General features: G+C 40.5%; 1 protein-coding gene across 2 annotated transcripts; it reads left to right on the forward strand.

Annotated features, from left to right (window-relative positions):
* Positions 1-140: 140 nt before the first annotated feature.
* On the forward strand, positions 141-19268 carry znf652 (zinc finger protein 652). 2 transcript variants are annotated; one of them, XM_085271860.1, is made up of 6 exons: positions 141-479; positions 4539-6024; positions 10414-10561; positions 10862-10977; positions 13504-13648; positions 15532-19268. In XM_085271860.1, exons 2-6 carry the CDS (start codon positions 5017-5019, stop codon positions 16149-16151), a joined length of 2037 nt encoding a protein of 678 aa, XP_085127986.1. In that variant the 5' UTR covers positions 141-479; positions 4539-5016; the 3' UTR covers positions 16152-19268. The 2 variants fall into 2 exon arrangements, with proteins under 2 accessions (XP_085127986.1, XP_085127987.1); XM_085271861.1 differs by lacking the exon at positions 141-479 and adding an exon at positions 3964-4034.
* The last annotated feature ends 1 nt before the right edge of the window (position 19269 follows it).

Genomic DNA, 19269 nt, shown 5'->3' on the forward strand with positions numbered 1-19269 from the left:
ATTGCATTTATTGTAGTTTTAGAATTTTTCCTCTGGGAGGATTAAACGGCCATCGGGGTCTTCTCATTATGATTTCATCAATCAAGGATTTAAGCTCAGCACGTGCGCGCGCGCCGTGCCCTGTCTGCTTTGGAGGGGAGACGAAAAGAATCCAGACCAGACAAGCTGCCGCGCGCCCATCCAGACAGCGGCCTGGATGCCTGGGATGAGCGCGGGACGACGGTAGTACACGCGAGAGCTTGGCCGGGCCACGTAGCGGGGTTGAGGACACCGGTGCGCAGATATCTCCGCAGTCTATAGCGGACATAAACAAATAAGCGCCCACATTTTGCACACAAAGACCAGTGGCAGTGGCCCGTCTAAATGCATATCCGTGAATGAAAAGAGAGCGAGAGAGAGGGAGGGAGAAATGCGTGTGCAACCCTGAATCTGTGCAACTCTGATTGCACGAACGCAAGAAGAAGGTCGCCCTGACGGAGGTAAGCCAGCAAACCGACAACAAAATATCGCTGTTTTAGTTGATTTTAAGCACTTACATGTGTGACACGCATGACAGCTGTCGGAAACGGCAGCCGTGGTTCGCCGGTAGTGCGGGGCCGAAGCTACGGTGAGAGCAGTCTGCGAGCCCGGCTAGCGCTGACTTTATGACAGTGTCGAGTTGAGTGGGTTTACCAGTAGAGCAGTCTGGGTTTTGTTGAGAAAGCGGCATTTTTCATACTGCACCACAGCAAGAGAGAAACACTGATGACAAAGCATGACATCAGCTTTTCGTTTAGCTTCACGAGGGTCCAAAAACTGTCAGACTTTCCCTTCGGAGTGCAGCATCGAAATTAAATGTATCGTTAATGCTAAATATTGACGTTAACGCTAGCTTTGAGCTAACTAGCACCAACCTGGGCGGTTTATGATTTTTTTTTTTAAAGTGAAACTACTCTTTTGTTGGAAGCTACTGCCTGTCTGCAAACACCAGCCTTTAGATTGTAGTGCTTGTGTATTAGTATGACTGTTATCCAAATGAAGTGACCTTAACTGCACTAAAACATCTAATGGCTGCACCTTGAGCTAATGTAGCCAAGTTAGCTTGTCATGTGTGTGCAGGTTAGTACCTATGGACTACTGCTAGCTAGCTAAGTAGCCTAAGTTGGCCTGGCCTGCACAACGTTACTGTTTGTTGTACAATGTTGCCTTTTTGTTTTAACCCTTTCTTTGCTTCGAACACACTGCAGCGTTAACAGCAAGTCTTGTAGCTGAATACGCTGCATCCAACCCGACGAAAACAAATTCATATGCGCATGTGATTTACTTCGTTTTGATGCATATGAAGCCCTTTTTTATTATAGTCACGTTTCGGTGTGTTTTCACAGTCTAAATCAGTGTCAAAGTAAGTGCTAAAGGCTACCATGTTTTCTTTCCTTATCCATAATAGAGATATCCCAGAAGTAAACAGCTCAGCAGTGTCTCCTAAAAAGCTGGTGTGGAAGAGATGGGAGCTGACATATTCCTTGACCACTTCGTGTAGTGCCTCAAATGATATGTGCTATATCAAAAACCCTAGGTACTGCTCTCTGACCTCGATTATGGGTTTGAGGGCCAAATACCTACCGAGGCATGGAGCACCCCTGTAGTGCACCACACAGTGAGCTGGTTAAGGTCTTATGAGTTTGGACAGAGTCAAGAATGTGAACCTTCACAAGGTCCTCCACAAGCTGCAAAAGGGAAAGCTCATTAAAGTCTAGACTCAAGAGGGTGCATGGATTTGAGTAGCACTGCTGCATAGTACGAAGCAAACGTGACACATTTTGACTTCAAAGGTCTCCTCTGCTTAACTGTCAAAGTTTAGCCAAGTACTTGTCAGCATGTGTACTATTTAATGCTGATGGGTTTTAAGTGTTGTATGCTGCCGTTGCAGTTACACTCCCATCCTGTGTCATACAAATATCTTAAGCCACAGTAGCATCTATCCGGTATGTGACTGGCTTTGTGGCTTACATATGAAATGAGTTCTGGCTTCTCTGAAACATGATTGAGGACAGCTATGAATTGGCCATTGCTGAAAAAACTTTGATTTCTCTGCAACTTTTGCTGAGCATTAGTAATTCTCTGGCTGACAGGTCATTTCAGTAATCCAGACATTCATTGATGCTCTTTTTCTTTTTTTTGCATCAGGGTACAAAGTTCATCTTTGAAAGCTGTTAAAGCTTCAATAGGCAGTCGCAAAACGATCTACATTTCTAAAAGTTTGACCTCCCTATCCTACAAGGTGAATGTGTAAACTAATTACTCGTGATATTGAGAAGTCTGCGCTCTGCTTGATTCCCACATCAAAGGACTGCATTATTTCACAGAGAGTGAAACCCCAAAATGACTCATCGTTGATAATGATAAGCAATAGAAGGGTTATACTCAACAAGGTTGTATAACCACACTGTTTATGTGCTTTTTTATTTTAAAAATGATCTTTTTAATCAGTTTTATATTGGTATAGTAATAAATTGGCTGTGTTGTTGTGCAAGCATGCCTTTTTTTCAAACGAGAATGTAAACCAGCATAATTGCATGTTTAGGCGTGGGGGTTCTCTTGCAGTTTATATTGCTCTGTCATCTAGACACAGGATAATCTATTAGGCTTTGTGTCTAGGACTACCATGTGAGTTAAGTTGCTCTGTCAGTGCCGAGCTTGCCCTCCCCTTGTGGTCTTAATGCTCTCAGAGCTCCTGTCCAATTCTCAGAAAGGATCAGAGTCAGCCTACACAGGAAGGCAGGTGTGCCTTATATGTGCATACCCAAAGTCTACATAAATGGCTTACTTTTTTGCATGCAAAATGAGGTAGAACCAACTGATTAATCTCTGGCTTAAAAAATTGCTTTAGTTCATCTTATCTCTGCCTTCACTGCAACATGCTTATCTACAGAGGATCAAATTCACCAGATATACGCACCAAGTCTTGAGGTGAAAAGACAATCTTTGGGAAAACGACCAGTGAATTAGAAAGAAAATGTTAAATAAGATGGCTTTAGCTCACATTAAGTTTGGATCACCAAAGTTTCATAGCCTATTTTTAATTAATCTGGTTTTATTCAAGATTATTTTCAGCAGGTGCAGCTTCTGTTGCCAGGTAGGATTAAATCAGTGGTAGTAAATGTAAGACACCACAAATTACACCAACAGTTTAACTGACAAATAATGATCTGGTTAAGCCTCAGAGAACTCATTATGATTAATATTTGATCACGGTAAAATAATTAGGCTTATGCCTTAATTACAAAGTGTGACCCATCGTTTCAGCTGCATTTCCCATTATTTGCACAGTAATGCTCCTTTTTCTGGCATTTACAGAAACTCTTTTCTAATGGTGACTTTAAATTAAACATCAGAACAAAGTAGAGTTCATGGGTGGAGTGGGGGTGTGTGTGAATGTGAAAGTACCTGTTAGCCTGTTTGTGATTTCTTTGTAGACGGTGGTGTGTCAGTTCTTGAAATTTAAGCATAAGATGTTTGTGAAGATTCTGAGGAGAGGATGTTTGCTGTCTCCTGGAAAGGAAATGTAATTTTTGTTTATTGCATGGGGGGAGGTTTTCTAGCGAGCAAACCGCCCTGGTGCACACTCAAAATGGTTTGTAGGGTGTAGGGTTGTTCGAGGTCAGCAACCTGTCATCCAGGGTCAGTTCCAGGATTACATTTACACCAAAGCCAACATCATACATAAGTAATACATTACTCTTTGATTCAATGTTTTTTGAGCTGTTACTTGCATGAGCACAGTGATAATACTGTTTGTTACAAGAAGTGCACTACTTCGGTTTCACTGAAAGGTTGACATACAGTTTCCTGTGGTTGTATTTGCAATACAAGCTCCTAAGCTGTGGTTACACTATACTCTCCAACAGTCAATGGGAGGTTTGTGCATGTGTGATGTTGAAGAAGATCTTGTGTTGTTTAATCAGTGTGCTTTAGAACTTGAATCTGGCTTTTGCTTTCTGAGAAGTATTTCTGTAAATGGTCTCTAACCACCACTGGAACACAGTTAGGACTGAGTGAGTACCAATTTATTTATTAAGTTTCAGATTGTTGGTAGTTTACAGTGATTGCATCTGTGTTTGTGCATAGACAACCGATGTTGTTTAACAAACAGGCTGTTTTCTGCTCTAGCATTGACATCGATCAGATCGTCTTTAAGAAGATATGTTACATATTTTCACTACTGAGAAGAAGTTGTGACTTGTTGCACTTTAGTTGATCTAAATATGTCCTTATTGCAAGCATGAATGTTGATGTGTCACTCTATAAAGCAAACTGTCTCTGCTTTATAATGAGGTGTTTCAGTTGTGGTTTAGAAATATTTAGACTGCTCATTTGTTGAAATTGAATTCACTCGCATTCATGTGTGAAAGCTGTGGTTTCCACTCCTACACACAACACTGAAACATTTGTGGCCAAGTGTGGCACTCACTGTTCAGAACTTGACAATATGGCTGTAGTTTCAGGTCACACGGAACACTCTCATCTATATTATTCTGTTTCTTTGTCTTATCTCATAGGTAATGCACAACAAATGGCTGTTCAAGCAAGACGCAGAGGTCCTTACAGCATTTCCGTTTTTGGTATTCAGCTCATCTTTACCTGCTCTGCTGTTTGAAGACTGGCGCTCTGCAGGGCAGCAGCCTGCAGCTCAACAACTGGAGGGGATAATTTTAAATGTTGAGAATCAACGTTAAGACTTTGGTTTTGCTTTCTGATTCTTAAGCACATGGTACAAAAGTTGGAACTGATTGTATGTCTATACAGCTGCAGTTCTTTGCTTGGACAGCATGGATGCTCTCTTTGAATCCGGTTGACTGTCTCTCACCTCATCCCCTCCTTCCTGTCTTTTCAGTAGAAGGAGGGTGGGGGATTAGTGTGGTGTCCCCTGCCTCTCCTTGTAGGATAGGCTAGTCTACCTAGTTACCACCGCTGTTACTCTTTTCCGTTGCCCTGTGCTCCTACTAACTGTACCCCCTCCATACCTTCTCCCTCTTCATGAAATCCTGTCAAAGCCTCAAGGAAGAGGTTTCCATCCCTAGTCTTGGCGGGATGTCACAGGAGGAAGGACGCAGGGCACCGGTGTCCCAGTCCTACTTTCACTCTCCTAACCCAGACCTGGACTTGACAGGAAAGATTTATAAGAGGGAGGTTGGTGGCAAGCCTTATTCTGTGTTAGTGGACAATAAAATGGCAGCCAAGACATCCATGGGAGATCAGAACATTGGTCAACACCAACATCAGCAGTATTTCAGAGAAGGGGGGGCTGGGCAGGAGGTGGGGATACAGGGGTCCCAGACAGGCAATGATGGATCCTCTGATGATACTGAAGATGATGATGAAGATGAGGAGGAAGAAGAGGGTGAGGATGGTGAGGAGAGTTTCAAGCGTGAGCAAATCATTGTGGAGGTCAACCTGAACAACCAGACACTTCATGTATCCAAAGGGGACAATAAAACTGGAACCACAGTAGATGACTCTGAAAGAGCTGGAAGTGATGATGACGACGATGAAGAGGAGGAGGAAGAAGAGGAGGAGGAGGAAGATGAGAGCCCTGAGGAGGATGAGGAGGAAGATGAGGAGGAAGATGATGTTGAAAGTCAAAGAACGCGGTCAAAGAGAACCCGTCGAGGGTCTAGTAGTGCAGCTGCTTCCAGCCAGCCACGGAGGAAAAGTCTGCGAACAGCTCTGGGTGCTACCCCTGCTGGAATGACCACCAGAGGGCGACGGAAACGCACAGAGCCTCCAAAGAGCAAAGGCAGGTCAGCTAGGTCAGCTCCCTCCTCTTCTCCTACTGTACCATCAGGAGGGAAAGCAGAGGTGGAGGAGAAGGAGATGCTGGCATGTGAAAAATGTCCTCGAGTATTCAACACACGCTGGTACCTGGAGAAGCACATGAATGTTACACACAGACGAATGCAGATCTGTGACAAGTGCGGCAAGAAGTTTGTCTTGGAGAGTGAGCTAGCCTTGCACCAGCAGACTGATTGTGAGAAGAACATTCAGGTAATCCAAACCTTTATCTGATATTTGTGTAGTTACTCTTGTAAATGTTTTTCTGGAGAAAGAGGTTTAATATATTCTTACGTATAAAGATGTTTAGATAAATTAGAACAAGACTTTCCTCTAAGCCATGAGACTTGTGCACCTGTACTACAGCCTTATCTGATGCTCCAACCCCAGGCTCCTCTTTGACACCTGCGGACACAAATTCTTATGTATTAGTAATTATAATATTGTATTTTTCTGCATATATTTAAGTATATTTCTGGCAGGTTTCAGTTTATTTCTAAATTACATTTGAACTGAAATCAGTCATATTTAACTGATTAGAATTTGTAGTCATGTATTTAAAAAAAAAAAAAAAAATAGGGGAAAAAAAATATATATATCCATCCATCCACCCATCCAATGTAACTGTAGTATTAAGTCAGGATGCAGTTTTCTGCCACTAAAGGTGGCTGCTTGTTCAAGAAAGGGGAAAAAAAAAAAGGCAAATGATATGTAGTTATGTTTTTTTACAGAATTAACTGTAAATCATTTAGTGGAAGTAATGACCAAAAAATGACTTGGCTTTAAAGTGAGTTATTGTGGTATGTGAAAGCAATCACTTTGTTTAAAACTTTTTAATGTGACCAAACTTGTTACCTGATGACTATGATACCCTCTTGGTTGATGTTGGCATTTATTTTGTTAGAAAATCTAAAGGCAACATTTGACACTTTAAAAAGTTCAATTTTCAAAGAGAAAACAGTGATTGCTAAAAGTTTCAGTAACTTGCTAGCAGCAGCAGATTCGGAGCTCTCTCAGCTCATTTATGTGGCAGTTTGAATGTAGCGGCAGCTGAGAACTGAAAGTGGGTTTTCAGCTGTTAGCTCACAGGAGAAGAGTGTGGCTTTTTAATAACTAAGGTGGCCAACAGTCATTTCACGGCGGATGCAGCTTTCAAGGTGCTTCATGCTAGTGATTTTATGCAGCCATTATACAACATTCATCACTCACTAATTAAAACAGATATCAGTTATGAAATATGCAGAAAGGTCAGTAAAAAGCACATATAACAAGAAATTTAATTTAGCTGAATTTAGAGCTGGGCGATATGAGATTTTTTCATATCACGATATGTTTTTTTCATTTCAGGCGATAACGATATCTATCACGATATAAGCCAAATAACTATATTTGTAAGATTTAAATGTGCCGTTGCTCACAAGTAAAATGTGAAATAATCAGCAGCTTCTTTTTAAATATTTATTTCCCATAATAAGTTCAACAGGGTAGATGTACTTAAGGAACATGAGACTTTTTCAGCTAAATAAAGGCAAATATTGCAAACTACACAAAAGGCAGCCGCTAAAGCGTTTAAGTTTCAAAATAGAACAAATGAAACAGACTAAATTGTCAATTCCACTTAGAAACAAAATATTAATTCTAAAAATAAATCTTAGTTTGTTTTACAGAAGAACAGACAAAACTGACTAACTTTTGTCAATATCAAATAAACTGAGAACTAAAAGGAAATTCTCAATCTCTCCTTGTTGTATAGCTGAGCTTTTCAAACAGTTTTAACAGTTACTTTAGTCTGACAAAAGCCGAATGACGAATTAGCGCTTCCAGTCAGAGACTGAGGCTACGTCCACACGTACACGGGTGTTTTTGAAAACGGAGATTTTCCGTTTTCGTTTTGAAAAATAATCCCGTCCACACATAAAGGCAGAAATGAAGGAAAACGCTGCTATGAACATGCCAAAGCAGCAGGTGGCGCTAGATTCCTAACCGTGCAGAAATGTTGGCCAATCAGAAGTCTAGAAGCCTCAGTGGGAAAAAGTAAACAAAGCTGCGGCATAGAAGCAGAACCGAGTCGTATGTGTGGACGGACAGTAACTGTGTGTATATGTAAGCATTTAAACACTGCAGAGAGTAGAATTAACAGTAACAGTCTTGTAGAAATTCATTTCACCGAAACAATAACGTGGCGCACAGTGTGACACATGCACCAGTTTATTGTATTTCCAGACTTGCTTTCGGCACAATTTACAGTGCACGCTACTCTATTTTTTGTCAGACTTGAAATAGCCGAAATACCTTCACACTACGGAACTTCTATGGCTCTTCCGTTCGACAATCTCTCCGGCGTTGGAACCATCATCTGTTTTCTCTTCGGTCACGCTCGGTTGATTTTTCTAGTCGGCACACTCATTTCCTCCATTACGCGCTGGCTCCATTACCCGCTGGCTGCTTCCCAAACAAACACACGTGCGGCTTGGCACTTGTGCTGTACGTAACAAGTCACGCGACGTGACGCTGCGGCTGTGATTGGTTCAGCTCTGCGCTACTGAATTTGGATCGGCTGACCTTTTTTTTTTTTTTTTTTTTTTTTTTTTAAAAGAGGACAAGAGCGGCGAGGTCTATCGCGATAGCTTAATTTCTCTATCGAGTAAAAGTTATATCGCGATACATATCGTTATCGTTCTATCGCCCAGCTCTAGCTGAATTAGATATTCCTGAATTCCAGAAGTGTTCGACTTGTCACATTAGCCATGATATTAACCTTGAAATTCTGCAGTATTTCTGTAGCTTTCTTTCTTCTTTTGATATTCATTAAGTTTTGAAAAACGTCTAAAGTTGTCATGGACTGCTATATAAAAATTCTACCTAGACAATGGTAATTAGAAGTTATTACCATGAAAGTAAAAGCACACAAAAAATGCCATAACATTTTATCTCCTGAAACATAACTTAAGCTGCGGTGTGCTTTGAATGTTTTGAGGGCCATATTGTTTTCAGCCACCACAACAATACAGCTGTAGGAGTTTGTGTTGAATTTACTTCATAAGCTATTGATAACAACATCGTCATGGTTTGTGGTAAAATAGCACAGAAGATTTCTGTCAAATATGCAATCTAAAAATACTAATTGTATTTTGTTTGAAAAGTCATGTGTGCATTACTGGTAATGCTTAAGCAATATTTTAGATACAGGACATCTGAAACTGACGTTATTTAGATCAGCCATCTATTATCAAAAATATTTCAGTGAAAGAAGGTGCATTGTGGTTTTACTTCTCTAAAATTGAAAAAGGCGACTCAGCATCTGAATCCCCAAGGGTTATACAGCTGTTTTTAGCAGCTTTATTTAGCCCTTGGTTTGTTCTGCTTGATTTGCATCTGCAGTTTAAAGAAAATGTTATTTGAGCAGCTTCCTCTGAGCCACCCGAAACAGTTTGAAACAATTACAGGGTATAAAGAAACCTGTTCTCACGTCATGGAGATATAATATGTGTAATTGTGCAACTGTTTCTTTTTTTCTGTTTCTTTTTTGTTTGTTTTCCCCCCTTATTTTTTGTCCTTGAAGCAACTCTCAAATGAGTAATTTCTGTGCATGTGTACTAACAATCTAATTTAAAAGGCTCTGAATTATGAAGTTCAGTTTTTCCACTTTCATGTTTTCTGTCAGCTTTTCTGATAACCAGAGAGAACAGTAGTTATATTACAATATAAAACAAAGGGAAATTAGGAATCTTTTAAACATGTCTATACAACCATTTGTACTATGGCAAAATGTGGATCTTTTTTGAGTAGGCTGACGTTAAAACACGAACATCTGTATATAAACACACTTGTGATGCTACCAGCAGTACCGGTGGCAGCTGTGAAAGAGCTCCAGGGTGAGATGTAAGAGTATGTGCACACAACTGGTTCCACAGTGTTTCATTTTATTATTTGATTGATTTTTTTTAACATGGAAAAAAGGAACGCGTTGTTGGAAATGATTCACATGATATCTTGGCAATCACATGCTAAAAGGCAGCTGGAAGAAACTGTATTTTTTTTAATTTTTATTTTATTTTTTTTTTGGCCACTTTGTTTGTGTGGATACTTTTTCACAGTTCATCTGGTTGTTATCTTGTCACGCTGCAAGATATTTTATTTTAGGGAGACAACAGCCTAATCATAAAACTCATGCTAGACAGAAATTACTGCAACGCCCAGTTTGATGTTTGGTCATGGCCAAACATCAATGTATAGTACTTGTCTGCAACTGTCCAAGTACCACTGATTTATACTTTGAAATTAAAATGGTCTTTTGATCGGGTTGCATTATGTTCGATATGATTTAAGAAGGAAGTATTACTATTGAAGTTTTTTGTTGTTGTTGTTGTTGTTTTTTAAATCAAGAGTAATGATTTAGTTATGATGATTTGGCCGCTTCCGTTTTTACTTTGATGGTAGGATTTAGAGGGATTTCAGCAAGATAAACCCTTGCTGACTTTTTTTGCCCAGCAGAGGGCGCTGGAGTATAATAAAAGAATTCTGGCTGATCAAAACAAAATGCTTAAAATTAATATTTTTTTTGTCTTCTCTTTATACATTTTTGTTGTTATTGTTCTTCAGTGTGTTTCCTGCAGCAAGTCTTTTAAGAAGCTCTGGTCATTGCATGAGCACATCAAAATTGTGCATGGCTATGCAGAAAAGAAGTTCTCATGTGAAATCTGTGAGAAAAAATTCTACACTATGGCTCACGTCCGAAAGCACATGGTTGGTAAGTTGCGGCTGCTGTCTGTTACTGTGATATCTAGAAGTGTGAGACACCACATGGCTTTCAATTAAATAATATTCACCTGTACAAGATCCATTTTTTTTTCTTATAGATACTCAGCATAGTGTCTTTAGTGACAACATGCTGCCTTTTCTTTTTAAATATTGTGAAATGTAAATTCTTTTGTATGATCATGTCTCATCATAGCATTTATTCAAGCAATACCAATTTAGTTAAAACTTTAATTTGATTAGTTTGTTATGATTTAGCCATGTCACTTGCATTTTTTTCTCTTAAATCCAGCTCATACGAAGGACATGCCATTCACCTGTGAAACGTGTGGGAAGTCATTTAAGCGCAGTATGTCTTTGAAAGTTCACTCACTCCAGCACTCTGGAGAGAAGCCCTTTCGTTGTGAGGTAAGATGTCTAACAATAGACTTCAAACAGTGACCGAATCAGTATTTCCCCTACATAAACCATCCAAGTATATTTGGGTGTTATTATTTTTTTGTTTGAGAGAACAATGCATCCACAGTCAGTTTACTTGTGGACAATCCTTTGACCTATATATATATAAACTTCAGGGTCTGGGCTTTTCCATCTCCTGTTTTCCTCCAGTCTCCTGTTGTGGACTAGAGCTTATGGCTGTTGTCCTCCCACTCTGGAGATCCTGTGAGCTGAAGGGCTGTTGCAACCAGAACCTGTTTAGGGTGGAGAACAGATTCATGTGCCACTATAGCAAACTCATGGAGGCCTCAGAGGAGTATGGCTGCAGATGGTAGACCAGCAGTTCATCTGCATAATAAGAGACTTAGATGCAGCATTTCTAAGTTATTTATTTGTAGCACATAAAACTTAAAGGGTATTATTTGCTCATTGACTTATTTATTCACTTAATCCAGTGCTTTTGTGTCCCAGTCCCCACCACAACTAAAGTTTAAAACTGTGGTAAAACTTAAGAGGAAATAGATTATTGCTAATCCATGTATCTAGAGGATTTATGTACCTTAGGCACAGATTTCGTTGGTTGGCCTTCTTTGAGTTCCTACTTGTTATGGGAAAAAAAAAAAAATTTAAATCACATCGGGGCGATCATGGCTCAAGAGTTGGGAGTTCGCCTTGTAATCGGAAGGTTGCCGGTTCGAGCCCCGGCTCCTCGGTCGTTGTGTCCTTGGGCAAGACACTTCACCCGTTGCCTACTGGTGGCGTCAGAGGGCCCGGTGGCGCCAGTGTCCGGCAGCCTCGCCTCTGTCAGTGCGCCCCAGGGTGGCTGTGGCTACAATGTAGCTTGCCATCACCAGTGTGTGAATGTGTGTGTGACTGGGTGGATGACAGGTTGTGTAAAGCGCTTTGGGGTCATTAGGGACTAGAAAAGCGCTATACAAATACAGGCCATTTTATTTTTACAATTTCACAGGGTTTTGTTGCAGTTGAAATATTTGCGTTAAAGATCATTTACATAACATGGAGGGCATATAATAGTGGCGGTTTAATTTACATACTGTCTTCAAATACCCTTGAACAAATAAAATTATATAAGGATGAAAGTGCAGTGGCTTTAGAAATTTTTATATAAGCAAACATTTAAATTTCACCACCCCCCTTCTTATTTATTTTTGGTGTGAATTTTACTGTGGATTTTATTTATTTTAATTCAATTATATGTTTTAAACTAGTTTGATCACTTGAATGGAGTGACAGAATTTTTTTTTGTGTGCTGTAAAAGCAGACTTACACCAGTAAGTTTCAGCTAGGAGACATCTGTGTCCTGTGGTTTGTGAATAACCTAAAATAGTCAGTGTCTTCCAGATGTTGACTGTGCACTGTGTGTTTTGCATTCAGTGGACAATGTTCTACAGAGGAGCTGAAGCCAGACCATGTCAAATATTAGAAAACCACACAGGAACACAGTTCACCTATTAACTGAAGCGTTAAATAGCTGAAGGAATAAATGTTCAATGTATGCATGTGACGTCTGTGAGAGAAGCGTTTTGTTATGTTGTGTGACGTGATCGTTGCTTTGTTTTGTTTTCCCTGTTCAGCTGGGTTGGGTACAGTTGAAACAGTGTTTTACTTCAGCCAAACCCTTTACATTCCCCAACTGTTTAAATGGGGGTCAAACCAGAACTATGTATGGAGGTGGAGTTACTCTAATCAGATGTTTGAGGTCGTCATCAAATATTCAACTTTATTCTTAATAAGTATATAGGCTGTTTATAGAAGCAGCTTTTCTTTTTCTTTCTTTTCTTCCCTTACTGACATTTATTTGGTCAGGTGGTGCCACATTAAGATTATGAATACTTCACTTCAAGAAAACCCTGACCAGGAAAGAAAACAGATTGCAAATACAGTGTTGCTCCATGCACCAAAATAACCTGAGCAGTGGTGCTGGATTGTGGAACTAACTGCGTTTCTTAAGCGTGATGCGTCATAAAGCAGTCCCTACACAGCAGTGTACATATAACTCTAAATAATGCCACACAACAGTTATATTTAACAACAACAACAGTTATGAAAATGTTAAATAATAACATTGACATTTTCACAAAATTATCATTTGGGACAAAACAAGGAAGCAGCCAAAAGCAATAAGTGATTTATTGTCAGAGCTGAAGCAGCTTTTGTCACATCAAAAGCTGTTTTATGATTGAACAATGTTACAGTTCTGTCTTAAACCCTTACTGATTTACTTGGGTTACGGTTGTCAAAATAAACATTTCACTTCTAAACTATTTTCACATTAGAAAATGCAGAAAGAGTAGCGCATGATAAATGTTTTATCTAAATCAGATTGTCAATTACTGTGTGTCAGCAAGTGTGCTTTTTTTTTTTTTTGTGTGTGTGCATGCTGTTGTACTGACTGTGTGTGTGTGTGTGTGTGTGTGTGTGTGTGTGTGTGTGTGTGGACATGTTATCTGAACGCATCTGTTGTTTCTGCTGTAGAACTGTGATGAACGGTTCCAATACAAGTACCAGCTGCGCTCCCACATGAGCATTCACATCGGACACAAGCAGTTCATGTGCCAGTGGTGTGGCAAAGACTTCAACATGAAACAGTACTTTGATGAGCACATGAAGACACACACAGGTGAGAAACAAGTGTGGGTCTTTTAAGTTCCATAAGTGTTCTGGGAAAATCACACATGCCAATCAGGCCAGTGTCCTTTGGGATAATCCATATGGCTGAAACCTATGGACTTTCTGCAAAAATATGAGTGTCAGTATTAACCTGCTTTTTAAATGCAGGAAACCAATTCTAGTTTCAGAGCCCTTTTTAAGTGGTGAGGCATTTCTATGAAATCAGGAAGCTTTATAGAAAACTCATCACTTTGTTTGTAGAAACTGAACGAGGCTGCACTCAAATATAGTACCCTAGTTGTAGTTTCTCCACAGCAGGAGATTCCAGTTTCAAATAATGTAATGTCTCCACTGTGGATTCTTCAGTAAATAATGTCACTAACTGGTTACACACAACCCTCAAGTCTGATATATGTAAACAGTATTTTTTTTTTTTTTGGCATTGATCATAATCTATATAAAAATAAAACTCCCTTTTTTTTTCTTTTAATTTACATTTCTTTTTCTGCAGTCAACTAAAACAAAGAAATGACTACTCAGCAGATACTTGCTACTTTAGTCGACAAATGTCTTGCCCTTTTGTTTTCCATGTTTGCATAGTTTCCTCCCAGCTTCTATTTAAATGCAGTCGTGCAGAAGCAAATTACAAAGACCAAGTTGGCCCAGCTGTTGAGGGGAAAATTACATTTCATACAGACCAGTTGTTTCCTAAATCTTTTTTGTCCTTTGCTTGACGGTTACAGCACTTTGTACTCTTATTGAAATATAACAAAAGTCTCAAATGACTATAGATTTATTTTACTTTATAAATCTAAAGTTTATCAAGCATTTACCATCCTTCATTGGCCTGCTTTACCAGCCACCCAGTCACCATACTCATCCTAAAAAAAGAATCAGATGGGGAGTTGCCAACAGGAACATTATAGTGGTAAGAGCAGGAGACTTTGCCCAGAATTTTTAATGAGAGGGATGTTCACATCAAAGAGGAGCCTTGCATATACTGTGGCTTATAATGACTACCCAAACACATGCTGTATTACACCCCTTTGATTTTCTGTCTCTGCTGCATTGCTATTTCTAAGACCACTGCTAAGCAGTGATGCTTGTATGTCCTTCACTGTTTTTCACCAGCCGTGCCTGTCGTGGGTGGACACACTGCACTCCATAGGCTCTCACAGTTCTATTTGTGATGTGTAATTATGCTACCCTCTCCTCTCCCTGCTGCTACCAACCAATTTAACCTCATCCAGGAGGAGACACACCCAGTCATGCTCTGTAATAGGAAGCATACACTTTCAACACCCAAAGTTTGGTTCACTGCATACAGATTTTTTTTTTCCATGTGAATTCTCATGAGTGAATGTAAGGTAACAGTTACAGAAGACTAGCACATTAACTGTCACCTTTTGATATTCATTTAGTGTGGAGGAGCTTCACACATAACATGCAAGAATAAGGCATTTAGAGAGCCCTTCAGCAGCCTGTTAATAGATGGCTGTGTGGGTGGTAGCAGGCACATTCAGTGGCTCCATGGAGGGAGGTTAATGAGAGCGACAATCCAACGGAGCTGCTGTTGTTCACTTTCACATCTCCTCTGCTCAAAGTGTGAATTGTAATAGCTTCCTGCAGAGTGGGTGGGTTGACAGCAAAAACTTATTTACATATTTAAAAGAGAACTGTTGCTCTCTGCAGAGGGAAATGGTTAAAGGGGAGGGGGGAGGACAGTTAACTTTGTTGAATATTTAACACTTTCTAACCCTCACTTTTGACACCGAATGATTTTATTGTAATGCATTTTTTCCCCCTGTGCTCCATTCTTCTTGTTAATTGCTAAAAACTGTTCTTTTTTTTTTTTCTCATTCAGTGTTGTTGTTTTTTTATGAATCTATGCAGGGGAGAAGCCTTTCATTTGTGAGATCTGTGGGAAGAGCTTCACCAGCCGACCCAACATGAAACGCCACCGCCGCACCCACACAGGCGAGAAGCCCTATCCCTGCGAGGTGTGCGGCCAACGCTTCCGCTTCTCCAACATGCTCAAAGCACACAAAGAGAAGTGTTTCCGGGTCACCAGCCCCGTTGTTCTGCAGACTAGCGGCCCACCTGTGCCTGTCCGGATCTTTTCCAACACCTTCTCATCTTCCTCAACCTCTGGCCCTGGGCCCTCAACTGCCACCCTGGCCACCACCTCAGCAACCATGGGCCTCAACCCAACAGGAGGGTCTATTCCTCCTCAAGGCACTGTGGGGCACACATTTTCCCATGTGCCACTCCACTCAGCGCCCTCTCACCATCATCCCCACCCCTCATCAACCCAGCAGCACCTCTCAAGCACACCCCAACATGCCCAACCTCACCCCCACCACCACCTAGCAGTGCCCCCTGTCTCCCACCTCCCCCCACCTCCAGCTCTTTTTAAGAGTGAGCCCCTAAACCACTGTGGGCACGAAGACAGCAGCTACCTGCACCACATGGCCCCTCCCGATAAGGGCCCCGGAGCCCCGCAGCACCACTGAACTGTGCTGCTGGTCTGTAGGCCAGCACCAAACCGCGCCTTGTTCCACGTCTTCTCATAGTCCTGCCTCAGTTTTTTAGTTTCAAGGCCCCCAAAGCCATGTCTACAGAGAAGGCGTAGCGTGACCAGCACCATTACTCAGTATGTGTCTACACAGGAGACTTCAGGCACTGAAATCAAATGTGTGTTTTATAAGTGCTCAGAGTCCAATAAACAGCACTGTAATTACGTGCTTTTGTTTAAAACATTTGTGTATATAGTGCAAGTAAAACACAATGCATTACACAGTTGTGCTAACTGTTATGAGTACTTATCTTTTTCCTTTTAGAAAAGGATGAGATGGATCGTGAAAAATGTGGTTGAAGCTCTTTCTGTGTGGACATAAAGCAAAGGTGCTCCTGTCGAACAGATTCATGTAACTCAAACTAAACTTTACACACCCCTGTGTGTTCTGAAGATACAGACTTATGTACCCTCAGTGTACACATCATGTAACACCTCTACTTTAATATCCTGCTCAACTGACAAATATTTTCTTCAACAATTTCTTCTACAGAAAACAATTTTAGTGCAAGTTCTCAGTCTGTACATTATTTTCATCAAAAGCTGCTGATGGAAGTCGTCTCATGTATTACCTGGGCTTCACTGATCAAAAGATCAGTGTCACTGATTTCTCCTTATGTCAACTTGACCATAGGGTTGCACATTGGTCAGGGCTTGAGCTTTCTGAGCAGGTCCTCCCCATAGCAATACTGCACCTGTCCTCCTAGTTGTACTGCAGAGCCTTGGGGCCCCACAGAAACGTTTAATGAATGTTGTAACTGGTTCTACCTGAGCCTTTCTCTGTCTTAAGGTCAAGTCCTGGCCTTTCTGTCAGAGGGGCAACAGAAGTTGTGCAAGATGCAGTGCCATAGGTTACAGTAAGGAAGGGGGGAGGAACTTTGTAAGTGGTTAATTGAATCTGGACTTAGTCTGAGATTCATTACATGATAAAATGGTGCTTTCCATTCCAGTACATGAAATGTTTCTTTTGTTTTTGCTTTTTTCTTAATTTTCAGAAGTATGAACTACATAATAGCATTGTATTGTGTCATACAGAACATGTCTTGCCAGTTGAGCTTTTCTACTGCGCATCCAAGGTTTGACTAGATATTTTGCGATCAAGACAACTCTAGTTATGCAGGACATTGCCTAGGCGCGCGCACACACTCATTCCTCACACTTTTTCAAGCACACGCATACACACAAAAGACCACATGGTCACTGATTTATTTACTTTAATCAGTGCTGCCTCAGCTTTCAATACTGTTGGCCAACAGAAGCTTTTAGATAACGGATGACTGTCGAGTACTGCCACTGTGAGGGGCCAACCACGTGGCCCCATCAGGATATATCCCACCTCCCTTCGCTGCTGTCGATGATACGGGTTATCATGTTAAAGGTCAATTGACACACACACAGTATACACAACTGGGACCTTTACTCATCAAAGTTCTTAATGGGAAATTATGCATATTCCTCTCAGCCTATATTCCACGGTTTGGTGTGGGGTGGCGTTACTTTTTTATTTTCTTTTGTACTTTGATCGTACTGACATACTTTGATCCACACAGGCAAATGCATGTCTAAAGTTGCTGAAAGTTGCCTACGCAGAATGATGGCCGATAACTCATATGTATGTTTTTTTTGTTTTTGTTTTTTATTTTTGTTTGGGTTTTTTTTTTTTTATTTAATTTTAATGTCTTCTGCTCAGTTTTAAGCTAATGAATGCTTCTGTCATGTAGATATACTGTTATTAGCACATGATAGGAAATGACAGGATAAGAAGCAGTGGTCATACAACTTCTAATACTTGGAATTCTTGTATAGATAAGCATATGTTTGATCAAATCAGCTAAAGAAATTACATTTATTAATGTAATAGCCAACAGTGTGAATGTTACTTGTGTAAAAGAAGAAAAAGGTTGGCTTGCGTTGGAATGAATTTGGGATTGCTTGGTTTTCCCCTTCATCCAGTCTGATCGTGTGTTTAGAGTGTGTCTGTGTGCAAGTGTGTATGAGTGCATGCAGTCTGTGTCTGTCTGATTGTCCCCAGTGCTCTTGTACCAAAAGCTGCTTTTACACAGTGTGCCCCAATGTACGCCTATTTTGGGATACCTGACCTGAACAATAGCAGTAAATCTACCACGACCCTCTTTGTGTCATTCTAATGGTGTTCAGTCTGAAGTGGTTAAGCTCCATTGTTTAGTCTCTTTTTGGATTTGAGACCTGCAATTATCCTGCCATTTCTGTGGGTCTTAATACTGCTGCATTATTTGCTTCTCATCCTGTCCCCTCTGGTTCACTGCTGTGATTCAGCATTTTGCAGTATGGATTTTTGTCTTTTTTTTTTTCTTTTTTTTTAAAAAAAAAGCCTTTTCACTTGTGTGTATTCTCTGCACTTTACTGCTGCGTGGGTGAGGCGCAGGGAAGGGAGGGAGGGGTGGGACTGACAATGCATTGTGGAACAGAGAGCCGTTGTGGCTGCACGGGAAAGGGCGGAGATGGAGGTGATTACTTTGAGTGGATGTTTTTTAGGCAAGGAAAGGAGGAGAATCCCAGGTGGAGGTGGGTAGTGTGAATTGGACCATGGCAAAATAAAGAACATTTTCTTTCAGTGTCTGCTCAAATCAAATCATTGAAATACACTTTTTGTTTTCTCCAGTATGGGCTCCCTTTAACGTGAAAGGGATGTTCCTCCTGCTTTGGCGACTTTACACTAGCCCCTCCACGCACTTCTTTGTTTTTATCAGTTCATGGAGTTTTCCCCCTTTTCTGTGTCATGTCTTGTTTTCTCGGTTTGCAGAATGATTCTCCTCCTCCTTTCTTTGTTATATAGAATGCACTTTCTACTAAATTTCTTGGGTAGTTAAGGAAAAATAACATTGTATATTCTTTAAAGATGTTTTAAAAAATCAATATACTTTTCCCCTTTGTATTTTTAACCACTTAATGTAGCATTGCGTATTTTATTATTGTATCTGGTACAAAATGTGCAGCTTTATGTCCTGGTTTGACGTCTCTTTTTTTTCTTTTCTTTTTTTTGTATGTTATCTGGGGATTGAGGAGAAGTTGGGGGG

Source organism: Mchenga conophoros, linkage group LG4 (genome assembly GCF_057382185.1).
Source record: "Mchenga conophoros isolate Kocher_MC1m ecotype Shallow Benthic linkage group LG4, M_conophoros_male_GT1.1, whole genome shotgun sequence".
NCBI lineage: Eukaryota > Metazoa > Chordata > Actinopteri > Cichliformes > Cichlidae > Mchenga > Mchenga conophoros.

Excerpts from the sequence above, each read along its gene's own strand:
- znf652 (XM_085271860.1), top strand. The coding sequence starts at position 5,017 with ATGAAATCCTGTCAAAGCCTCAAGGAAGAGGTTTCCATCCCTAGTCTT. Across the intron at positions 10,562-10,861 it reads CGTCCGAAAGCACATGGTTG|CTCATACGAAGGACATGCCA; the intron begins GTAAGTTGCGGC and ends TCTTAAATCCAG. Across the intron at positions 10,978-13,503 it reads AGAAGCCCTTTCGTTGTGAG|AACTGTGATGAACGGTTCCA; the intron begins GTAAGATGTCTA and ends TTTCTGCTGTAG.